Here is a 24,974-nt window from a genome sequence, read left to right on the forward strand (position 1 = left end):
AATTATTAAAATTCAGGTCACTTAAAAATTATATAAGTACCTATTTTTTTCTGTTTATACTTAAACAATATCGTTATAGATTATCAAACATTACATACCTATTAAGTTTTTTGTTTTCTTTACGGAAATCTAAATTTATTTTTATAATAAAAAATCGTTCCAGATATTTATTTCTATTATTTTAATAACATTAATTGAATAACGATTAATTAAAATTCAAGTTATCACTGTGACAGACAACAATTTAACTATATGAGCAATAATTTTAATGATTGATCCTTTTCTACTACATTTTGCGACTTCATTGTATTGGGATTACAATTATTTTTATTTGTACCGATGTTAATACTTTTAATACCACATTATATATGTGCAGTTGTCTAGAGTTGTAGTTGTCCACCCTAAAAATGTTGCTAGTACCTAATTCTTACAACTTTTTGGGAGTAAAATAAATAAAATGAGAATGTTGAAAAATTTTTACGAAAAGATGTAATAAATTTAGGTAAGTGCTTGATTTAACCTTATATTTTCCTATAGAAAAAATGTTGCTCAAATAATACGAAAGTTATAAAATTATGAAGAAAATGTAAAATCTTTATGGATTTATTAAATCAAAATTTTATCTTTGTATACTTTGGCTTTTGCCTTTGTCTGTTGTGAAGCGCGTACAAATATACTTAATGTATTACCCATTAGAGATAGATCGCTGTCGGTGTCTTTCTGATGGAAAATCAAAGTCCACATATTTCCATTTATAAAGTGTGCTGAAGGGTGGAGTCTCGTTGTCAACGGGGAGAGACGCCATGGTCCTCAGACCGAGCATGGTCAGCCATAGCGACACGCCGGCTACTCGCGTTCGATCTGAAATATTAGACAATGACAATAGACATAAAAAAACTGAAACCCTTCTGTATTTTTTTTTATTTTGTTCCGAATTTGAATTCAAAACTTATTTATTACTGCTTTTGAGTAATCAGAAGATAAATTTTGTGTTATATAAGCTGATTATAAATTTACTGGCACAAAAAAATAAGGCGTTGATAATAATTTAAAATATATTTTTTTACATAATCGTATATAAGTCTATACAATTGTTGTAGCTTTATATAAAAAATATCAAAACCATCATGGAATAAATTTAAATAAAAAAGTTTAAGTTTTGACGTTTTTAACGGTATAGCAAAAGTTATAATTTTTTTTAATATATCCACACTATTGAAGGTTACCCGTGTCGCTGAAATGCTATGCAAATTCACTTACCATAGATCATATTAAAATTATATTATAAAACACGTCAAGCGTTAGCACCTTCTACGATTAATGAAATGACTGACACGAAAGAAGTTTATGATCTTATACTGAAACCAGAACACGAGGATATTTTAAACACAAAAACGTTTAAATATAAATATTTAGACAAGTATGAATGACATTACATATTGAATTAGTCATACAAAAAAGTGAGTTTCATATTAAATGTTTCCGATAAAATGCTATTAAAAATATGTTTAAGATTATCGAATAGCAAAACAGTTATGTAAAGACCATGTAAAGTTGATACTTTCTTTCTTTCTGGTGAAAGTGCTGATATTTTTTTTTTATTAAACACTGCTATGTTATAAATTCATTTTGTTTGGTTTTATTTTTGGTGTAGTTAATAGGATCTGAAAATTATTAAAAAGTCCTTCAATATAAAGATAAATTCATATTTAAAGTGCAGAAAAATCAAGGACAACAGTCATGCACTTACACGTACTCTAAATCTATTGTGAGTGAACTTAGGTATTCCTTAAAAGTAAATTAAAATTATCGTAATAAATAAAAAACAGATGTCAAAAAAATAAGACTATTTTGCATACTTTACGTTTAAAAATCGTCAAAAATCCATGCGACGAAGTAACTATTAGCGTTCTATACATACTTTTTAACCGGATACAAAAATAGAGGAGGTTCTCAATGCCTCTGTATTTTTTTTGTCGCTTTATTAATATATTTTCTTAGGTATAGATTAGTAGGATACAAGATGTATATATAATAAACAGGATAGCTAGGCTTGTGGTACAGTAGGTGGGACTATGCTCTGAGATTCACATTTAGGTTCAAAATTGCTCATAAGATAGATAAAAGGTTAACTTGCAAATATGTTCATTATACTCAATACACACACACACATTTTGTACAGATTAAAATCTATCATGATTGTTTTATTTGTGTTTTTATTTTTAATTTATTGTTTGACTTCAGTGCAAACTGAGCTTAGTATATTTTAAGCATTAGTTTCTAAATTGTTTAAATAAGCAATATATCTTAGTAACTTGTTGTTTTCTTATAAGTAGCAGTAACGTCTAGAACCGGTACTAACAGAGGTAGACTTATTATTTATTATTTTAAAGTTATCCTTCAATATTTAAGAGAGCCTTCTTTGAAATATTTAACATAATTCAAACTAATTTTTATGTTTTCGAAAGAAAACTTCCCTGTGTGATACTTGTTCAAGATAATAGAGTTCTTCTCAACAGAATTCTTATTAAACGACCTTAAAAGCCGGTATAAAATTTCTAAAAAAAATAATTAACAAACAATATGACATAAAATAACAACAAACAAGCTCGGAAATTGTAAAGGTTGAAGAATAATCTGCCGTTTTTTGATAACTTTACAGTGATCGAAGCATTTGTAAAAATTAAAATAACAATATATTAATCTCTTAATACAGATAAATAATTAAAATTATCACAGCGGTTAGAGAGTTGAGTTGAGTATTCTAGCTTTAGATTTTTTAAAAAATAATGTTAATAAAGTAAATATTTTACTCTACCAGAAAAAAAATAGTTTGTCAAATTGCGCGATCTAATATTCTTGTCTCTCTTGACATCTATTGAGACCATACGATAAAACAATCTTAAAGGGATTTTTTTGCGAATGAATAAATACATTAGAAAAAGAATGTAAAGCTATTTTTATCGCAGCCAATAAATAAACGTAGTTGGGCAGTAAAAAATGTTTCGCATTTAATAGTTTAATTGTAACTGGTAACAACTCAATCGATTGAGGGAAACATGCCCCACTTTTTTTATGTAACGAGGCAGTATAATCTAGATTTATAAATAATCTAGTTGTTTAACGCGGTTTAGTCCGTTTCTTCGTTTCATATATTTTATCAAAAACCTTATAATTGTTTTGATGATAACATTATTGTACAAAATGATTATTCATTTGCTGGGGATATATTTTTACGAATGTCACTTTTTGGGCATGATACTTGCTATTTTTTTTCTCTAATATTAATTATATGGTGTAGTAGAATAAAATTGCTAATATATATACAGTAAAAAGCTATTATTATAAAGTTTATTTATAACAATATATATTGTTCGTGTTCTGTAGCATTTTAAGTGTAAAAAAATCACAGCTCGTTCTTGGCGATTGTAATCGATTTGATACATCTAGAATATTTAGGGATTTTTTTCTTAAATAATTGTTGTAATATTTCCGAACGAATGCCAATCGTACAATTAGATTTATTTTTCTAAATATTTATGATTAATATTTTCAATAACTAGCAACATTATTCAGTATTATCTTGGAATTTTTTTTATTTATAATATTTTTTTTTCTATCAACTGATTGACATAAATTTCAAATTAGCGAATAATTCTGTTTCAGCTAGTAATACATAATTACGTATAATAATGGACATTTAACTAACTCACGAGCGTCTTATATAGTCTGTGATATAATTGAAAGTGTTACTCTTGCTAAGCGACGTGTTCGTGTTTAACAATTTTGTTTGGACCAATTTGAAGAAATTGTATGATATTTTTCAATCAGCTTTTTGTTTCTGTTCCACTTCATTACCTATTCTACTATTATAGAAAAACTATGCCGAGATCAAGGCAAATGATAGTGCAATTCTTTCTTAATAACAACTTCTAAAGTTTTTTAACTTATGTTCAATAAAATCCTATGTTACTTAATTATAACTTACAATTATCTTCAATAAAAGATATCCTAGATGTTATAGCCTTTCAATAAATGGAACAAAACATTTGTAATGGCTTCCTATTACACAATGACTATAAAATAAAGAGACGATTAAAATGATAGTATACAACTGTAACTTTATTAGTTTAATGTACAATTGCTTTTGTTGTTGTACCTGACTTCTCTTACTATTTATAAAAGTGTTCAGTATGCGAGTTTTTACGAAAAGAGAGTTTGAATTTCTCTTAACTTTGAGATATGTTATATATAAGCCTTTAACGGCGATTCCGTCTGCGTAAAAAAATTAAAATCTTATAATCGCCTTATGAACCCTGCCTCTTACTCGCTCGCGATGACGCTTGATTTTGAGATCAGGATTCGAGATTGTTACTTAAAATTAGCCTAAGTTAAACCTTATTAAATTAGCTACCTGAAAACAAAAGTCCCTTTAAAATCGGTCCAGCCCCTTGAGAGATTAGTCGGAACAAACAGACAGAGAGATAAAAATTGTAAAAAATGTTATTTTGGTGCATGTACTGTATGTATGATGAAAAGAAAGGGTTATTTCAATATAATTATATAATTTACGAATATATACATACACATATATTGTATGTACATAAAATCTTTTATAATCCGTTTTTTAATGTTTACAGTACATATAAATATATATTTTAATTATCCAATATAATAGAAATTTAAATGGAATCTTGAAAGAAAATAAATATGAAGAATGAATTAGAACTAGTGAATTCTCTATTTGAAGGTGACGTTGTTTTTCTTATCTTTAATGCATACAATAATTTTTCAGACAGTGTTCGGTTAAAATAAATATTTTAAAGAAAAATGATAGTTTTATTAATATAATTTTTGCTGAAGTTTAATTATTTTCTAAGGAGTAATATATATTGTAAGTGAAGTTTATGTTACTGGTAATGTTTAAAACTATTATGTCATTATGTTAACGTATCATTGCAGTGAAGGGAACGCGTGATTAATAAAAAACAAAAAGGTTAATTTATCAAGCTGAAATTATATCTCAAAGCTTCTTTATTATTATATAAGTAAATAGAAAACCTTATAAAAAAATTTAAGCGAGTAATTAAAACCTGGACATTTAGTGCTAACTCATCTTGTCAAATATCTTGGTATTGAATGTGTACTCGGCCGTGGCGAACGGGTTTGCCTACGGCGCAGTTTATTCATAACTTTACCGTACTATTATATGAGTTCGTTTTGCTATTTTATTTGTCCACATTAAAACATTTTCTATATTTAAGATAAACATTACATATCAAAGTAATTTTTTTCTATCAATCCAAGAAATCAAAGTCATTGCAAAAAAATTGCATTGTTAGGAATACTATGAAATTTATAAATAAATAAAATATCAAAATGTTCAACCTACAGTTGATTATGATGTACAGTTGAGTATGATTCATACATACAAGCAGTTAACGATGTGGATTTAGAATGGATCAATTAATTATTGATTGCATTAAGTTTTAACTGTTCATATAATCACACAGGCCTAAATGAAAACATTAAACTTTATAACTTTAATATTCAGAACATGCTTAAAATTATATAATCTTAACCATTCACGGTATTATTGACAGTTAACGTAAGCTCATTCTTGTTTTATATAAGACACGTATTTAAAGAAATGTTCGGATTTTTAATTAGTATAGATAACTCTATGGTCATGTCAGAGCGTTTGATAAATTCCGTGTGTGGTCGATTAGTTTAATAGCAACTTTCACTGTAACTAGTTGCTTCAGTTACGTTAGCGGTTAGACCATGAACATGAACGTTTGCATCATAAATTCCTATCACATATGCATGCGTATACTTTTTTTTGTCATGCAATAACGTATTCTTAAAGCATTGCTGGCTTTGCATGAATAAAGTAATGTACATGGGTGAAATTTCTTTTTGTGTCTCTACATATTAAACTCAAAGCTGGCAGCGTTTATTGTGAAGACAAAATGCTTGGCGTAATTTTAACGTTTCTTGTCTGTTTTGTAATTTTAATGGCATTTTGTAGGTTATAGTATTTGACGGGTAACAATCATTTCAAGTTACGTTTCCAGATACGATACATGTGTGTTTGTAACCGATTGGTCAAGAAAAAAATTTACGAAAATATACTCTGTGTAGGATTTAGCACGACTTTATTATAAATGAAAAACAATTTTATGAAACTTTTAACAATATCTACGTTACAATTTTAAACAAAACATAAAAGTATAATATATTATATAGTCTTAATTAAACAGTTTTTGAATTTATTTGAAAAACATTTTTAAATATTAGGTACAGCAGATTAAACAAAATTGCATACATTCTTTGATATCAAATCGATATACTGAAACGCGACTTCAATAAAATAAATGTCTTAATATATTAAAAAAATTTAACTATAAATAAGTACGTTAACATTTGAATTTCGCTTAAAATAATAAAAACAATATGCAATAAAACTCACCATTAATTGTCTGTTTCTTCAGAATAAACCCACTATCCTGTCCGCCGCCGTTTCCTTGATTGGTCGTTTTTTGATTACTTTTAACAAAACTGTAATACGGATTATAATTGTGATTGTAATTATGATCTTGTCTCACATGATTGAAATTCCTTGTTACGTCAGCGAACTGTATATCGGGGGTGGACCACTGTAGAAACCACTGGTTCGAAACCGCCATCTTATTAAAATTGCCATTCAATAATTTAATAAAACATTTTAATGTTAAAATTAACTTCTAATGTACACGTAACTACTATAGCGACTCTGAATTCTATCTGATGCCGCACCACCGGTCCCTCCTTTCATAAAGTCAGCTATTCTCTTTAACAGTTCCAAATAAAGATAACTTCTCGTTACACGCACGATTATATATGTATCTGCTTTTTAAATTAGCATTTTTCGCAACGAGTTACAATGATTGATAGTTTCTTGATGCTATCATTTATTAAATAATATAAACGAGGCTATTGTTATTGAAATATTATTTAACGTTTGTAAAAGCCTGTTATAAATTTACAAAGCCCAACTCATTTTTCTAATAATTTGTTTATATTTTTATTCACAAAAGTATTTTAATTATTTTATATGAAAACAAAGTATGATTCTAAAATAATTTAAACCAGTTGACATTGTATTGATTAATGTCGAACAACGATTTAGACACTTGTAATCATAGTGATTTATCTTAAGAACATGTGATTCTAAGAAAAAAAAACGTTAACACTGGCAAAACATTTCACGATTCCAGTTCAAATGAAGGCATGGCGTAAAAAAAAGAACATAAGATATAATTACTTCATAGCACTGACATGTACATATATTTTTATATTCCTATCATAATCTTTAACGTGTTTACGCAATATTTTCTACAACAATTCGGCTTTATTTGGGCTAATGCAAGTCGTGAATAGTGCAAGTTACGTTTCGCGTTAGAACGTTACACTAATATTTAAAGCACAGCCATTTCGTAACTGTGCACTATAATTTAGATCCTTACAATAGATTATATTATAGGCTAAAGTCGGCTAGGAATTATAAATTGCAGCTTAAGTGTAGATCACTGAATAGCTGTTATTAAAAACTTTTATGAAACCGATAATCAATATGACAAGAAGGTCAATTGCATTTATAAAAATTAAATCTCGCGTCATTGATATTTTTAATCTTCAAGAATAATAAATAAAAAAAAACAAAACTGAACTCAGATTTAGGTCGGTAATTAAAAACGTAAAAAAGGTTATGGCTTTTCTCTCAATTGTTACGTAAGTATTTTTAAGACTTCACCCAATCGTTGTCGACCGTGTGGACTATGCGGATTTCATGATTAGTTATATACTTCTCACCTTAAACGGTTAGTTTAGTGCAAAATGTGTGGAAAGTGTATCGTTTTCATCTCTCTGATCGGCTCTACTATAGCTATATACCCATACTTTGACACTCAAGATTTTATTTATAATGTTCCCAAGGTATTCAGAATATCTATCACATTGGATCGGCTTCTTGAATACTATGAGAAGACACCATCCAAGGATCCGGAGTGGTATATCGCATTGGGGATAGCTAGAGGTAAAGATAATGATGCATTTGGATTTATTCTGCAAAAGAGTTTAAAAGAAATCTGTTCTTCTTTTCTATTCTATTCTTGACTTTGTGGTCATATAAATGAGTATTCATAAATCGTTATAATATTCAGCAAGCGACTAAAAGATTGTCTTAGAGGAAAATAAAATAAAATTAAACACATATACACTAATAAAAGGATAACCAAATAAGTGAGACAATACAATAATATGATTTGTGACACAATTTTGTAACAAATCAGCAACGCTTTATAAATTATAGATGGAATTCATGACAAAAACTTTAAGACTACGACATAATATAATGACTAGAATGAAGCCTGCCAACGAAAGTGTAGGTCTTAGCTTATTATGTATAAAATAAAAATTATGATAATATCTTTATAGATAAATTGTCAATGTAAACTTAAATATCTATTTGTTTGTCTTTAGAAAATGAATTCAGGATTATTTAATTTGAAAAGGCTGTACTGAACATTTGATTGTACTCTCTCTTTGACTTCTTGATCAGGACACGATGTGCTTACAAGGTTTTAGATATATGTTCAACAGAAACATGATTTATCAAACTAGCAATCGTTAATACTTATCTATTAATAACCAAAGGTATTTATCTAACATATATTGCCTTATCGTTATTAATATTACGATCTTAACAAAAAGCACGCAACAATCTGTTTACAAACTTTATTCGATAGTAACTTTTATTTCTTTGTCACTATAATTTTTGAGAATTAAGTAAGAATTTAAGTACGAGTTTTCGAATTTTTTTATTATTATTGATATAAAACCCTTGTTAATTTCGAACTGTTTTGAGCTTTATGGTGAGCTGCTGTGAAAGTAAAGTAACGGAACGACTTCCCTGTGAACTCAACCATGATTCATTCAATTCATTCTTCTAATTTCGTAGGCCGTTCCTTATATATTTTATTAATTACAGCATCTAAGGTGACATTTTGTGATCACTGTACACGGATACTCTCCATTCCTGATTATTCACATATGTACATTTATGATCTATATTTTTAACACTACAATGATATAATTAAGCCCGGATAAAATAAATATGAATCTTTTGTATAAATTAACGTAACGATTATAAGTCTTTTATTCGAGTTAAATCAACGGTACATAGCATTCTAAATCTATCGTGTCGATTTGGAACAACAAACGACTCATATCGTTTATATAACCAAATCTTAGTTAATGTAATTCTATGTAATAAAGAAGAATTATGTTAATGAACATAAATAATAAATTCGTAAATAAATTCATAAATAATAAGATCGTAAACACATACACTTCCTGAATGATACATTAACAAAGACTAATTATACAAACAAAATAATTTTCAAATACGTTTAATATTACGTCTGTCGAAGAAAATTTAATGTTTTTTAGGTCCAGATCATATGATGTCCTAACAAAAATGTTACATAAAGATATTTCTGATTTCAATAATTTTTAATTGTATTAAAAATCCTTATCGTTAAATTTAGTACTTGTTAATAATACAGAGGACCTTGGTAAACCACGTTTATGATGTCATTTATCTGTATCACCCTTCACATCGCTGGCAGGGTGTGGGAACATTGTTTGTCAATGACTAAACTTGAAATAGACTTAACGTTTGATTGTTATTGTTTGTAACAAAAGTGGAGAAAGTAATTTTAGATGACAGTATTATGTGGGCTTGAGAGATTGTCATATAAATAAAATTGTTTAAATAAGAATTAGTAACAGCTGCTATTACAGCAAAAACCTTGGCAAGTTCAGGATTAATTAGACTTGCCTCATTTTTTTATGTCATGTCTATGGATCACTTCTAATTTATTTCTAACTTAAATATACTATCAGGTCAACTGGAATACACAGTTAATGAGCTGGATAAATCGGTGCCATTGAAGCTTAAGGAGAATTTACAAAATATTACCAGGAGAATGGATCGTATTCGTAATAGCACGGATTACACAACATTAGTTTACCGCAGTAAGGACTATGAATATGGTATGTTTGTTTGGTAGTTTGTAGTTTCGGAGTTACAATTATATATATATAATCTTATTCAATTCTTCTTCAAATTTTATGCTAGCCGTATGAGAAAATGTATGTTTGTAAACTGTTTAGTAAGAACAGTTGGAACGGAAATAGTATTTACAAGCTTAATATTCAGTATACCTTGTGCATGGAGAGAAATGAAAACAAGAGGAATTTACCTTTATTTTCCTGCGAATTGTTAGCCATTATTTATATTCATATAATATATTAAGTATAACTAAGTATGAATTCAATACATTAGTATAGTTTAAATTTGGAATAAAGGCTTATTTCTATCACATTTAACTTTCTACGATGTCTGGTTTAATGCAATCATATCCTTCTATTTGTTACATAATTATCACAAATGGACGTAAAATGAGTAACATTTATATTAACTGTTTCGTAACCAAAGACGTCGCTAGGTCCATTGGTCTTCCTGTCTATCCATTATTGACGCCGTCTAGGAAGTTCAGTTTAAAGGAATGGTCTTAAATGATGTAACTTTAGCTAAGGAGAAAGATTTTATAATTAAGAAAAGATTACATTTTCTTACTAATGCTAATTTTCAATGTCTCGGTATATGCAATGAGTTTTATTATTTTTACATTTGTCATAAAGCTCGATAGGACATAGGATATGTATTGTTTGTTTTGCGTTTAAGTATGAATATATAATTAATTGATATGTAACACAAATAACCACAATAGTTTTTATAGGAACAGAGTTTCTCTAATTACTTTTGTCATTGAATTTTGCGGTAAACTTTCACATCCATTAATGATTCCAATGATTGTGTGGCAAATATAAATAATATTGATTTAATGTTAAGCACTTGAATAATGGCAGTGTAACCAATTCTTATGATCCTAAATTAATTATAATAGTTGCCAAAGCTACTTTCGAAAATCTGGAAGTTCTCTCGTCTATACTCGAGCCTCTGACAATAGGCACAATGGGCACACAAAAACCATATAGATTCACATTTGAGCAGTACGTACAAGAGGCTAAAACAAAAATGCCCACAAGAAAAGCGGCAGGTGAGTAATTTTTTCGTTAAACTGATAGAAATTTTTGATTAGAATTTTTTTTTGCTTACATTTAATAAAAAAAAACAATCTGTTGATGGCAACAGTTATGTAGGTACGGGAATGAATGGGAATAAAAAATGTACTATACACTTTTATACTCACTCACAGTATAAAGACGAAATTTTTTTTTTGTTTGTTTGTTGGTTTGTAACGGATGAGCTCCAAAATTACTGGACCGATTTTAATCATTTTTTTACTAATAGAAAGCTACATTATTATCAAGTTACAAAAGTATAATTTTGCTAACGAACGAATTAGTATATTTAGGAAAATAGAAAAGTTGTGAACCAAGTTTCATTAAGAAAGATATTTACTAAGGATTTATTGTTATAATTTCTAAGTATTAATTTATAAATCATGTAAGCGGAAAAACAGAATCATTTCAAAGGTTAATGGCGATACAATTGTTATGCCCAGAAATCCTCCAGTGGCATCCACAGTAAGTAAATTATAATTTTATTTAAAGCAGGTTTGTTAACTGTGAACAAATTTATTACTGTGTTTGCAGTAACCAAATCAAACTCTGATTGTGAAAGTTGTTTTTATTATAATATGTATATTTATTACTCTTATTTACGATATTGTACACAAAGAGTGTAAAAACACGACGTGCGCAGCTGAATAAGAGTAATCATTACACGTTTACTTTGCTTAATCGGAGCAAATTGAGCAATTATAATGTGGTATAAGTTTGTAATATATATTTGATGAATATAACCCATGACTATTAAAGTTCGTCAGAGAGGATTACGTACTTCATTTTATTTCAGATGCGTGCATGATGCAACTGCTTATATCTGCAATGGAAAGTCAAACTACTCAAAGCGATGGCGCCTGTGAACTGGCACCGGAATGTCAGGCGCAAATCATTCAGGGTTCCGGGCTCGCTTTCCAACAAACTAGTCGTGTTCGGGCTATAATGTTAGCTCGTTTCTTTGATTGTATGGACGGAGTCGATCTGTCGGCACTAATTTATAAGTTGTGTATACAAATTTATAAAGAAACTAAATCTCTAGAGACTTGGGACCATCCTGCTGGCACCAGGACCCTGTTTATGCAACAAAGTAAGATCTATAGGATATTTATTAATTACTAAGTGTTCTCCGAGAGGAATGATATTACGTATTGCTAATTTAAACAGTGGAGTTAAAATATTTTACTTTTTGTTAAATTAACTATATTTGTTGATTTTGAATTAATAATGATATATGTTTTAGGAAACTTTTAATAATCTTAAAAGTAAAGAAAATACACAGATGTAAATATGTTTCAGTTTTTATTTGTGCGTCTCAAGGCTACGGGGAGTTCATAAAGCCTCGGTGGATGAATAAAGTCATATCATGGCAGGAACCGAAGGGTTGTTATGCTGATGATCGACAGCCGTTCGTAAAACTAACCGGATTCGTTGGACCTGCAGCGTCTCCGCCACCGAAAGACAGAGAGGTAATTAAAAGCAAGCTTTCTAATATATGTTGAAAATATTTAAATGTATAAAACTCGCGAAAGTCTTAGATCTCATTATATTGAAAATACTTTTATATATTTTAATTTTTTTTATATCTATTTTTAAATTAAAAAATTCATCGACACGAACAGGATCCGAACTTGCAATTTCCAACATGTAGGTTTCAAGTTGCTTTTCTAATTCAGCTATGGAATCGTCATTAGAGTGGGTGAATTATCGTTTTATATATTTAAACATCTTATTAAGACGGAGACGCTATCTGTGAGGTTTCCTTACAAACACCCTATTTTACGTAAAGAATAAAAAAGTCTAACTTCGTAGTAAAGAAGGAATATTGAATATAAAGATATGTAACTCGTTCTATTGCCTTTCTTAATATAAAAGATTTTGATTGTTTTCGATGAATAATAGAATTTTTTATTGTATATTTAAAAATTTTAATCTAAATATTATCTCAACTTTGCTTTAATGGTAAGAACATGATTGCATACATTTCTTAAATAATTTCCTCAATTTTTTAATATGATTAAAAAATTGTGTTATAATACATATTGTAATTTATATTTTATATTACTATATACATATAAGACACGATTCAAAATGAATATATAAAAGTAGTGCTTGGAACGCAGATTAGGTTTTTCAAACATTTCTCTATCATATTGCAGGAAGAATATCGTGTGAAGAAAGCAGCATCTTCAGAGGGCGGTACATGTAATTCCTTGACATCGGCTATGGCGCTAGGAACTCTTGTAGTATATGTGAGAGCTCTGCTTGAAACCGACCAGGCATTCCAATATGATGTCCTCGTGTAGTAGTTGTGTATTGAAATAAAAATTTATAAAATATTCACATCTTCTCTGTTTTTTAATATCGTCTTCTACTTTTCAAATGCTGGAATGTCTCCAGCATGAATTATGAAATTTATTCTGTCTGGTGTGAGAGTCCTAGTAAGTGTTCTGTACAAGTTTGTTGTCATTAGCCACAATTCTTGATGACCTTTAGGATTGTTAACAACTTTCATACCGAATGAAATGGGTAATAACTCTCCATTGACTGCAATCTGGTTAAAATTATGGGGAGAGAAATTTGTGGACGTGTTCCAGGACATTATGCTTAGCGGTTCTATGAGACCGAAATATAAAACGCCATCGTTATCCATTGCTTGTGCCGCAGACTGACTTGGACGTTCTTCTCGAAAGACCTAAAGAAAAATACGTGTTGTTAAATTATCACTATAAAAAAGTTTTTGTGTCTATTTTTGTTTGTGATAAAATTTATGCATGCATGTTAACTTCAATCCTGGTGAAATATTGTTTAGTTTGTGAAACGTCTTTTTGTCACTACTCACATTTATATAGGGTTTTCCATTAAGGGCGCTTGATCGTGCAGAACTTCCATCGTAGCGTGTGCTGTGTGGCACGTAGCGCCGTCCTGTTGAAACCACATGTTGTCCAGATCCATATTCTCGATTTCAGGCCAAAAGAAGTTGGTTATCATCGACCGGTATCGCTCACCATTGACGGTGACGGCCACACCATTATCGTTTTCGAAAAAATACGGACCAATCACGCCTCCGGCCCAAAATCCGCACCAAACAGTCACTTTCTTCGGGTGCATTGCCACTTGGTGAACCTCGTGTGGATTGGTCTCGTCCCAAATACGACAATTTTGCTTGTTGACATAGCCATTCATCCAAAAATGCGCCTCGTCGCTGAAGATGATTTTTTTGCCAAAATCGGCGTCAACTTCCAACTGCTCTAATGCCCAGTCAGCGAACACACGGCGCTGTCTATGGTCATTAACCTTGAGCTCTTGGGTCAGCTGGATCTTGTACGGGTGCAGGCTCAAGTCACAACGCAAAATTCGCCAAGTTGTCGTCTGCGAAAGGCCGAGTTCCTGTGCGCGACGCGGAATTGACTGCCGCGGGTTTTCGAGGACACTGTCGCGCACAGCGGCGATATTCTCGGCAGATCTCGCGTTACGTTGACGCACGGGAACCGGCTGATTGTTAACTGACCCAGTTGACTCGAATTTGTCCACCAATCGACGGATAGTCGACTCGGCAGGACGATCATCGCGACCGTAAAACGGGCGAAGTGCGCGGAACGTTGCTCGAACTGAAGACCCATTTTCATAAAACAATTTTATGATTTGCACGTGCTGCTCGACACTGTAACCTGCCATGGTGGTTTGGGAGGACGGAATGAATATAACACACTGCATTTGACAGCTGTCACTCAAATAACATGGCCGCAATCAGCTGTCAAAGTTCAAGCGTCCCTATTGGAAAACCCCTTAGAAGTGGGATTGGCATTTGAATTTTGAATAAATGAATCATTTCGTAATAAGCTTGTTCTCACTACATTTTCAGTGGTCGAAGCAAATGAGTGAAAATATAACAAACGATCACATCCCTTAATGTATGGTGATAATGCCATGCCCAAAACACCGTCCATATTCTCGATGATTTGCCCTAAAAGCAGAGCCATTAATAAGGTTAAATGTATTAAACAAATAAAAACACTCACTACTTTTTTAGTATATAAAAATAATGTTTTTTTTTAATTTTTTATGTCCATTAAATATTTATTTTTGTATGTTCGTGGATCTACAGCACTCATGAACCTTTTTTGAATGTTCGATTTTTTTGGACAGAAGAATTCCTTTCTGTGGTTTTAAGAAATAAAAAAAAAATAGGAACTTATTGTGGCATTTTAATTTAAGAGTGTTTTTTATAATTTTTTTTCTTTATTGTTCTCTTGTAAGACAGTTCTTGGGTACATGAAATCTGAAAAGATACTTTGAGACAATTTGTTCAGAATAATAAATTCCATCAAAACTTTTTCTTTCACTATATCAAAATTTATGAAAATTAAAAAATAACATTACCGTCAATATTAAAGAGGCCGCGTGAAGGATATGGGTAGAAATATCTATGAGTGACTCTCCAAGAACGATTTCTGGCGACGTCAACTACTAGTAGTCCAAAGCCAAACACATCAGCCACATATACAAATGTATCAGCACAGTCATCTGGACCAGAACCCCTTACATCCACTACCTTTAAAAAAAGTGAATAAAGTTCTGTATTTTATACATTAAATTTCTATTTTAATTCACTTGAATCTTATTTCGAGTTTTTTTTTCGTATCATACAATGAATTTCTTCAGCTGGTTTTAGTTTTTGAAATAGACTTGACGACTGTAGAATTCCCATTTTAAACAAACATACTGATAAGTTCAACCAAATACTGGGTGGTATATATTACAGGATGTTTAATAAGTTTGACATCAATAGGTACTCACCGGAGTTACAAATTGTGAATTTGCCATAAAATTTTCTGAAGGCACTCTGTGGCGATAAATTAATTGATCTGTTCTTAAGTCGAATGCAAGAAGTTGTGGCCGGCACTTTTGTTGTCTGCCAATGAGGCCAGTATCCATAACCCACAATCGATGGCAATTGTCAATCTATTGAAATATAACCCCAAATCATTTACCATACATATATGGTATACAGAGATACAGATGTATACACGGGAAACGGTCATATAAGTTTTATTTACTACGTATTTTTAAACTATATTGACAGTTTGTTTATTTTCTGAAGTTTATATGTTATATAAATAAGCATAGGAACCTTCCATAGATCCAATAATTTTGCTGTCGAAAAACGTGTTTTTATCTTCATTTTACATAATATCTTGCTATAAAATAATAAATAGGGGATTTAAATATCGGCTTTCGAATAAATATCCATTCATCCATTCATTCATTCATTCATTCCATTCAATCCATAAAAACAATTAGAATTTAAGAACGTTGTAACTTAGATTGAAAGAACAATAGTTGTTTTTTTCTTCATTTTAAATAAATTTTATTTAATTCCAAAGATAAAAAATTTCTATTAAAATAAGTTATGAAGAAATTACAATTGGTACGAGTATATCTAATGAAATAAAATAAAATGATTCACGCTTGAGGAGACCAAATTCGTCATGTGACATGATGAGTAAACATTTTGGTGGAATAAAGGTGCATATACTTTTGTGATCTGCATGTTCTATCCCGGAAATCAAAATACGGCAAGATTTTACAATCTGAAACTATAACTATATATAGCTTGTTTTGTAAAAGTAATTTTGTAATGTAATTGGTATTTTAGAAGTAGTTTGTAGAACCGGATAAAACTTAAAAATGAAAATGAAGCCAAATTAAATCAGTCAAAACGTAAGAAAGAAATTGGTTTTATAATTATATCGTAAACGACGAGACCTTTTAGGAAATGGGTGAAACTATTGCTCGCCTTTCAAATACATGTAAACTTTCAAATTTAAACATTTCAATATTTAGCGAACCCTCTTTTTTAAATCATATTTCGAACACAAGTTTCCAAAAAATCATATATCTATATTGACTATAAATCATATATTATTATATAATATATATTTAGGAAGGCTGGGTATAGTTACAGCCTATTCCTTTGCACGGGTAAATAACTTGGTCTAAAGCAATAACTACGTACTTAGTTATTTTTTTAAGTTATTTTCTCGACTGTACAGCAGATACAAAGGGAAAATTAGGAAAAAATTAACTCACAGCGACTCTGAACACAGAAGTGAGTCCTTCACAATTTCTTCCTTGGTTATCGTTCCAAGAATAGTCTGGGTAGCCTGATATGAGCCCATTTTCATCCAGCGTACCCAACGTTATTGGTCGGCCGACATTAATCCGAGGTACTGTGATGAAGATTCGAGGATTTTGTGACCCTTAAATAATAATACATGCAATACTCATATTGATACGTCCTTCAGTAATACTAAACTAAGTATTTGTTGAAGTATAAAATTTAATCTATATAAATCAAGCCATTAGGATTATAGACGTTTGTGCTATTTACCAAATATGTTTAAAAAGAATCTGAAATATAATATTATTTAATTTAAATACCGTATCCATAATATGCGTCAACATCAACAGGCACTGATAAACCGGGAACATAATACTTATTAGCTATAGCTCTGACGCGAGATTCTTCATTGGGATATTCGAACTCCAGTGCCACCCACTGTCTTATAATATTTAAACTATTCTGACATCTTACTATCGTCCATAAAAATGTTAAGCACAATAACGATAGAAGGTAGAATTTTTTTGTCGTAATTGTCATCTTGATAATCTACAACATAGGATTAATGTTTACAGTGAGTATAAGATTAATTGTCAATTAAACGAGCAAAAACTGACAAGCATGTGTAATTATTTAATTTGCCTTATGCAACATTACCTTTATTTCTGTTTAAGTATATATTCAATTGTTCATATTATAAGTATGTTTAAAAGTTATTTAGGAAAAATTGAACTGCTCAAACTTAATCTTATATTTTATATTGATTATTATTGATGGAAAAATAAATAATGGAACGATGACATACCTTGATGGCACGAATATTCCGGCAGGTACAAAAACAACTAATAAAGGTTTAAAACTTTATTTCGTTATAACGAATGTCTCTTGAGGAAAATGTTCACATACTGCTATGATATCAAGTCAATTTATTCTTTTACCCAAGACATGGAGAAAAATTTGCATAGAAATATAAGCCATTTTGTTATCTAAGTTTATGCAATTGTAAAAAATCAAACAAAAACACTCATGTAAAACATGTAGTTGTGTAAATAATATTTTGCGTCAAGTTAAATAAGACCTAACTATTAAAAGTAAAAGGTTTTAAAGTTAATTAGGTATGGAAAAGCTTTGCCTTCTACTGTTTTGCTATATAAGAATAAATAATAGTTAAAAAAAACTAAAAAAACACGCTTTTATAAAAAATCCAACTAAAAAACAGAAAATAAAATTTAATAAATTTAGATTAAGAATAGTGTAAATAAAAAATAAATGAACATTATTGTAAAAAAGCGTGGGGTGCATAGTGTCAATAGTTATAAACATTTAACTGACAGATGAGTAGAATGATCTTTACTTTGATAATATCATAAAAAAGCACTGTTATATGTATAAATAACATTTAAAAATATATTTATTGTATTTAAAATATTGTCTGATTTAATACTGAAGGAATTATTATTAAAGAGTAAGAGTAATACTAAGGTACAAAAGCGGTTCGTCGCCAGTAACGTGTCAAATGTGTTTAGTATACCTTTAAATTGGAACCCGCTTTCAAATACCATTTACCAAAACATTACTATTATTATTTTTATATTATTTAGTTATTTATAAAATGTATATTTTCAATATATACTTTGTAACAATTAAAAAGTAAACATCTTGAATATCGAGTGGTGTGGGTAAGACATATAAAACATAGCCCTTCACTGGGGCAAGTCAGTTCTCACGTCGGACACCAACAAGGGACAGACCTTCAAGCCAAAAGTTCTGGATATAGTGAAAACCATTTGGCGAAATACATAGATGAGATAAGTGTTTTTTATTGTATGGCTTGTCTTTATGAAAAACAATAGTTTGTTAAATGTTAATATGTACAGTAAATAAATGTTATTATGTGTTTAATGAATTGTCTTATTTGAAATATGTATGTAAATCTAGCTTTTCTTATAAAATATTTTAACTTTATTCCAACATCAGAAGTGGGATCACAAAATCTAGACGCCCAACCTAATTAATAACTTATTTACAGCTTATGGAATCGAATCCACAACTGGAAGGTCTATTGAAAGTCATCAGCGATGCAATTGCAACAAATCAGTGGCATGATGATATCGCTCTGCCGCTTTTCGATCCTGAGAACAACAGCAGCTGAAAGCTGGTGAAAAACCATTGAGAAACTTTGCTTAGTACTCAAATGGAATAGCATCCAGAAGGTTGTTAGAGCTGGAAAAAACTCTACGGGGCTCCGCAGTATCCTGCTTTGAAGCGTGGGAACCAGAGACGGAAAGGTCTTGGGAGGCCTTTCGTAAGGACTTAGTGGATTTGTATCCGGTAAAAAAAAAATTATCGGAAAGTCTATCTAAAGCTGTACTGTACACACACGATTCCGCCGAAACCTACTGTGAGTATGCAAGGGAAAAGGTCAGATTGCTTCGTTACACCAAGGTACCTTTTTCAGAAACTCAATTAATTGAACTTATTTCCGGTGAAATAGTAGAAGTCGACGTTAAAATGACTAATTTAAATAGCACAGTTCGTACTGTGCCTGATCTGATAGTTTTACTTTCTACGTATGAAAAGGCTCCTAAAAAAATAAAAAAAGTCATTCCTAGAAGTTATGAAACCCGGACAATCCATTGCTAATAGTACAAAACGATTTAAATAGTACAAAACTATTTAAGTCGAGTAATGAAGTGGGGTTCAAGGCAGAAAAAAGGTGTTACACTTGTGGTAAAACGGGACACCTTATGTCACAGTGCCCTAAAAATACTTTTCAGTCTAGTATCAAAGAATTGAATAAAAAAACTCATAATCAATTAGAGTAAATTGCATCTTCTGTAAAAAGGAGGGTCACATTTTTTGTAAAGTGCTTGTATCGAGTTGCTTGTTCTGTATGTAACAAGATGGGCCATTCATCTGACAATTATTTTTACCGACTTTAAAGACGTGAGGAAAATAAAAACATGGACGTTGAAAGCACTAATTGACTAGAAAACAAGTTAACAAAAATTTATATAAACAACATTGACATTGATTCTTTAGTGGTTCTACTGGAGCTGATTGTAGCTTTATAAAAAAATAGCATAGCTAGACGTCTTGGATGTCTACTTTTTCCTTGTTCTTTATTCTTAGAAGGTGTAGGTAGTGGCAAGCCACATGTTTTCGCTAAAACTGATGTTTCCATTAAATTCAATGATTTCAGTATAGGGTTGGAACTATACGTTACAAAGGACGAAGATGTTCACTTAAACTGTATTATTGGACGTAATGTCGTCCATAATTCTAATGTAGCGGTATTTACTGATTTTACAGGTACCAAATTAGCAAAATTAAGAATTAAGCCTGATTTATTTGATGGATTACTTCAAGCACAGGAAATACGTAGTGAGGATTTGAAATACCTTGTTGAAATTTCGATCGTCTAGATGGATCTGTGGATAGGAAGGGACAATTCATTAGCCATGTCGATTATCTCAGTCGAAACACAGTCGAAATCCAAAAGATGATCAAAATTTAACTGTTGCTCCTCGATGTTTGTGTGTGAAGTTTGTTAAAAATTCCAAGGGAAAGTGAAGATATCAATTCAATGAATGATCCAAGGTCTTGCTTAGAAACTGCGCAGAACAAGGATCCTGAAACAAGCTCTTATAGAAAAAGTTCGTACAGGAGGTTTGGACTCTCATCAATATATGGTACGAAACAACCTACTAGAACGTACAGGAGGTTTGGACTCTAATCAATTTATGGTACGAAACAACCTAGTAGAAAATAGACCGTTGTCCTGCAATGGCCCCTAAACTGTATATTCCGAAAGGTAGCAGGTTGAGTATACTCCGATTGTTTCATGACGAGAATTGTCATATTGGTTATGATGAAACATATAATAAGCTGTCTGAATATTTTTGGTTTCCGGGCATTTCTAAGTTCGTAAAGAAATATATAACTCATTGTCTCGTATAGGTTGCAAGAAAATCTCATCATGGACCGAAACAGGGATTGTTACACCCCATAGAGAAGACACCAATACCGTTTTATATTGTTCATCTGGATTGTGCAGGACCTTTTCCAGAGTCTGGTGTTGGTTAGTTGGTTATAAATATTTATTTATTATAGTGGATGGTTTTACCAAATTCTGCATATTAAAACCATTGAAATCTATGGCCACCAAAGATACGGTTGAAATAATCCGAAATTCTCTCCCTGACTTTGGTACACCGTCTTTAGTCATCACCGATCGAGAAACAAATTTTTCTTCGAAACCAATGCGAGAGTCATTTAACGAGGGGCAAGCTAGACACCATATGATATCTACCGGCACGCTACGTGGTAACGGTCAGGTAGAGCGATATGTCTTGACGATTACAAATATGATTAATACGTTTTGTACTGATGAGTCAGACTGGCCGAGCGTTTTGTGGAAAGTTCAACTATCCATAAATACAGCTCGAAAATCGACAGGTTTTTCTCCTATGACGGGTTTTTCTCCTATGAGGTGACACCGTTTATGTGAACCCAGACCATAGATGATATGATAAATTATAAGCAAAATTTAAAGGGCCTTATGTAATAACAGGTAAATTAGATAGTGACAGATTCTCACTAAGGGGCATTGGCAACTTAAGAAATGTTGTAATTGCTAAAGAAAAACTTCGGGTATGGCGTGGTGAATGGGTGGAACAAAACTCTGCTTTAGAGGATCACTTAATGTGATGTGATTATTTGGAGTGAATCATACTATTGCCCGACATTTACTGACTGCGGGTGATTTAGCTTCACCGACTGCGGGTGTTTGGTCGTGCAAAGTAAGGTATGATTAAAACAGAGGATCACTTAAGGTGATTTGAGTTTCTGAAATAATTTTCAGTGAATTATATTATGACTGACGCCTTAGCTGTTGTCCGACATTCACTGACTGCGGGTGACTTAGCTTCACCGACTGCGGGTGTTTGGTCGTGCAAAGTAAGGTATGATTAAAACAGAGGATCACTTAAGATGATTTGAGTTTATGAAATAATTTTATCATTTTATTGAGATTGACGCCTTAACTGTTGTTCGACATTCACTGACTGCGGGTGATTTAGATTCACCGACAGCGGGTGTTTGGTTGAGCAAAGTAAGGTTAACTTGCTATTGATTATACCGTGCTTATTACGGATTATACTGTTGCTTATACAAATAATCATAATTAAAACTGTTAATAGATATTGCAAAGTAAAAGTGATTACAAAGCTTTGTATGTCGCCTGAAGGTTGGCGTTAAAGGATTATGTTATCCAGGGGATAGTACAATATTTGTTCTTGTATGTTGAAATTAATGGGTTACTGTAATTGTACTTCGAGAACGAAGTACATGTCAGAATGGCCGTGTTAGGATACTGTTATATATTTATACAATGTTTATTGAATATACTATTTTTATATAAATTATCATTTAAAGATTAATAATCGAATAGTGAGGGTAAGACTTACAAAAGTGTTACGTCGTCCATTATATATCAAACCAGTGTTTAGTATACAATTATATTGAAATCAGCCTTGTTATATAACTGTTATATGTATAAATAACATTTAAAAATATATTTATTATATTTAAAATATTATCTGATTTAATACTGAAGGAATTATTATTAAAGAGTAAGAGTAAGACTAAGGTACAAAAGCGGTTCGTCGCCAGTAACGTGTCAAATGTGTTTAGTATACCTTTAAATTGGAACCCGCTTTCAAATACCATTTACCAAAACATTACTATTATTATTTTTATATTATTTAGTTATTTATAAAATGTGTATTTTCAATATATACTTTGTACCAATTAAAAAGTAAACATCTTGAATATCGAGTGGTGTGGGTAAGACATATAAAACATAGCCCTTCACTGAGGCAAGTCAGTTCTCACGTCGGACACCAACAAGGGACAGACCTTCAAGCGAAAAGTTCTGGATATAGTGAAAACCATTTGGCGAAATACATAGACGAGATGAGTGTTTTTTATTGTATGGCTTGTCTTTATGAAAAACAATAGTTTGTTAAATGTTAATATGTACAGTAAATAAATGTTATTATGAGTTTAATGCATTGTCTTATTTGAAATATGTATGTAAATCTAGCTTTTCTTATAAAATATTTTAACTATATTCCAACACATGCGTAGTTCGCACACTAGCTCTATCTCTCTTACTCGCATGCAAAGGATGCGGAAAGGAATTAATTAATCCTGGCGAATCTAATTGGGGTAATCGGATTTTTTAATCGAATTATTGCATTGTCATCGGTCTTTGACAGGTGTGCAAAGTTTCAATTAAATCTGATCGGTCAAAGTATGGCAAAATCGAGCTCAAAGGAGCCGGTTACAAACATACATACAAACATACAGGTGAAGCTAATAAAAGCGTGTTAAAAAAAAATACGAACAGGGATGTAGAATTTATCATAATGAACCCTGTAGGATGCACTATATACTATTCTTCAACCTTAGTACCACTCTGTGGCATGATAATATCTTTTAATTATTTCTTTCGATACTGGTAATAGTTTTTGCGATTAAACAAATATGTCATCACATCGTATGCTATCTTAATAATTAAAAACTAGATGCTTTTCTGCATAGGTGTTATTTAAATACGTAGAACTTAAAAAACGATATTTCTTTATTAGTGTCTTTTAATATTTTTGCTAAAACCAGGGCTCTTTTCTGCTGGTCTGTGTTGCTGCTGGTAATATCGAATGTCTTAGTTTTATTTAAGAATATTTCTTAATGGCATAGTTTTAATATTTTAATGTGGTTGTTGTGATTCTGTTTCTTTAGATAAGATATGTATACTCATTTAGACGGAATATTTCTGATCTTTTAACCAAAGCGTTTTTGAAAATAGTACGCTGTTTTCACCAGAAAAATGAATAATTTTGCAGGTATTTTCAAAACGAGCAGTTACATGATATTAATTTTTAGGTATAATTAAAACAGTTCTTATTTTTCTGGGTCTTTTTGTTGAAAACGGAAGTTTGAAAATGTTAAAGAAGATGATCATTTTATTTAACGCTGTGATGGTAGCACACAGAAATGAAGCTTTGTGTGAAGTTATCACCGCTAAAGCTCTGGATGATATATCACGCCATGCTTTGGTGGACGCATTAAAAAGTTTGTTAAAAGTGGCAAGTAAATACAATTGATTTATTTATTGTTCCTTCTTGATTAAGAGAAATTCCATTATTATAACTATATACACGATATAAAACACGCATCAAAAATTGTTTATATCTATTTTTCTAAGTGCGCCATAGATCAACCAAAACTCTGCAACGGAACACGACTCCCAATTAGAAATTAATGAACAACATTTTGGAAGAAAAGATTTTAACGGTGCTATTCAAAGTAGAAGATGTCCTTAATCCTCAAATTTCCATGATCCCGACCATTTAAATTTAAAAGATTACTATTCCCAATTCGATTGGTATTCGCAGTCACAATTAACAAAGCTCAAGACCAATCTTTAGAAACGTGTGGTTTGGATTTGGATTGCTTTCTACATGGACAATCGTATTTTGCGTGTTCCCGTGTTGGATAACCAGATAGCCTCTTTAGCTACCCAAACGATGGGAAAACAAAAAATATTGTATACCCACAAGTACAAATTGAAAAAATAAACTTCAATAATACG

The 24,974-nt window shown here is 31.0% G+C and overlaps 3 protein-coding genes across 3 annotated transcripts in view; 1 reads left to right on the forward strand and 2 right to left on the reverse strand.

Moving 5' to 3' along the window:
• The window catches only part of LOC116773967 (uncharacterized), a 15,090-nt gene extending 8,280 nt beyond the window's left edge, over positions 1–6,810 (reverse strand). The window contains exons 1-2 of the mRNA XM_032666568.2: positions 6,473–6,810; positions 690–861 (exon numbers count right to left, since the gene is read on the reverse strand). Of these exons, the coding sequence (XP_032522459.2) occupies positions 690–861; positions 6,473–6,689 (389 nt within the window). The 5' untranslated portion in view covers positions 6,690–6,810. The remainder of the gene's footprint in view (positions 1–689; positions 862–6,472) is intronic.
• Positions 6,811–7,804: 994 nt separating this feature from the next.
• On the forward strand, positions 7,805–13,540 carry LOC116773957 (uncharacterized). The gene is made up of 6 exons (XM_061521156.1): positions 7,805–8,077; positions 9,949–10,098; positions 11,016–11,168; positions 11,990–12,283; positions 12,493–12,662; positions 13,353–13,540. Exons 1-6 carry the CDS (start codon positions 7,879–7,881, stop codon positions 13,497–13,499), a joined length of 1,113 nt encoding a protein of 370 aa, XP_061377140.1. The 5' UTR covers positions 7,805–7,878; the 3' UTR covers positions 13,500–13,540.
• On the reverse strand, positions 13,541–17,857 carry LOC116771753 (protein yellow-like). Its single transcript, XM_061521155.1, has 7 exons — positions 17,638–17,857; positions 17,287–17,456; positions 15,994–16,158; positions 15,577–15,748; positions 14,980–15,160; positions 14,795–14,798; positions 13,541–13,888 (listed from the first exon to the last, which is right to left on the reverse strand). The coding sequence occupies exons 1-7, from the start codon at positions 17,855–17,857 to the stop codon at positions 13,565–13,567; spliced, it is 1,236 nt and encodes a 411-aa protein (XP_061377139.1). The 3' UTR covers positions 13,541–13,564.
• Positions 17,858–24,974: the final 7,117 nt, after the last annotated feature.

This window comes from Danaus plexippus, chromosome 8 (genome assembly GCF_018135715.1).
Source record: "Danaus plexippus chromosome 8, MEX_DaPlex, whole genome shotgun sequence".
NCBI classification, from domain to species: domain Eukaryota; kingdom Metazoa; phylum Arthropoda; class Insecta; order Lepidoptera; family Nymphalidae; genus Danaus; species Danaus plexippus.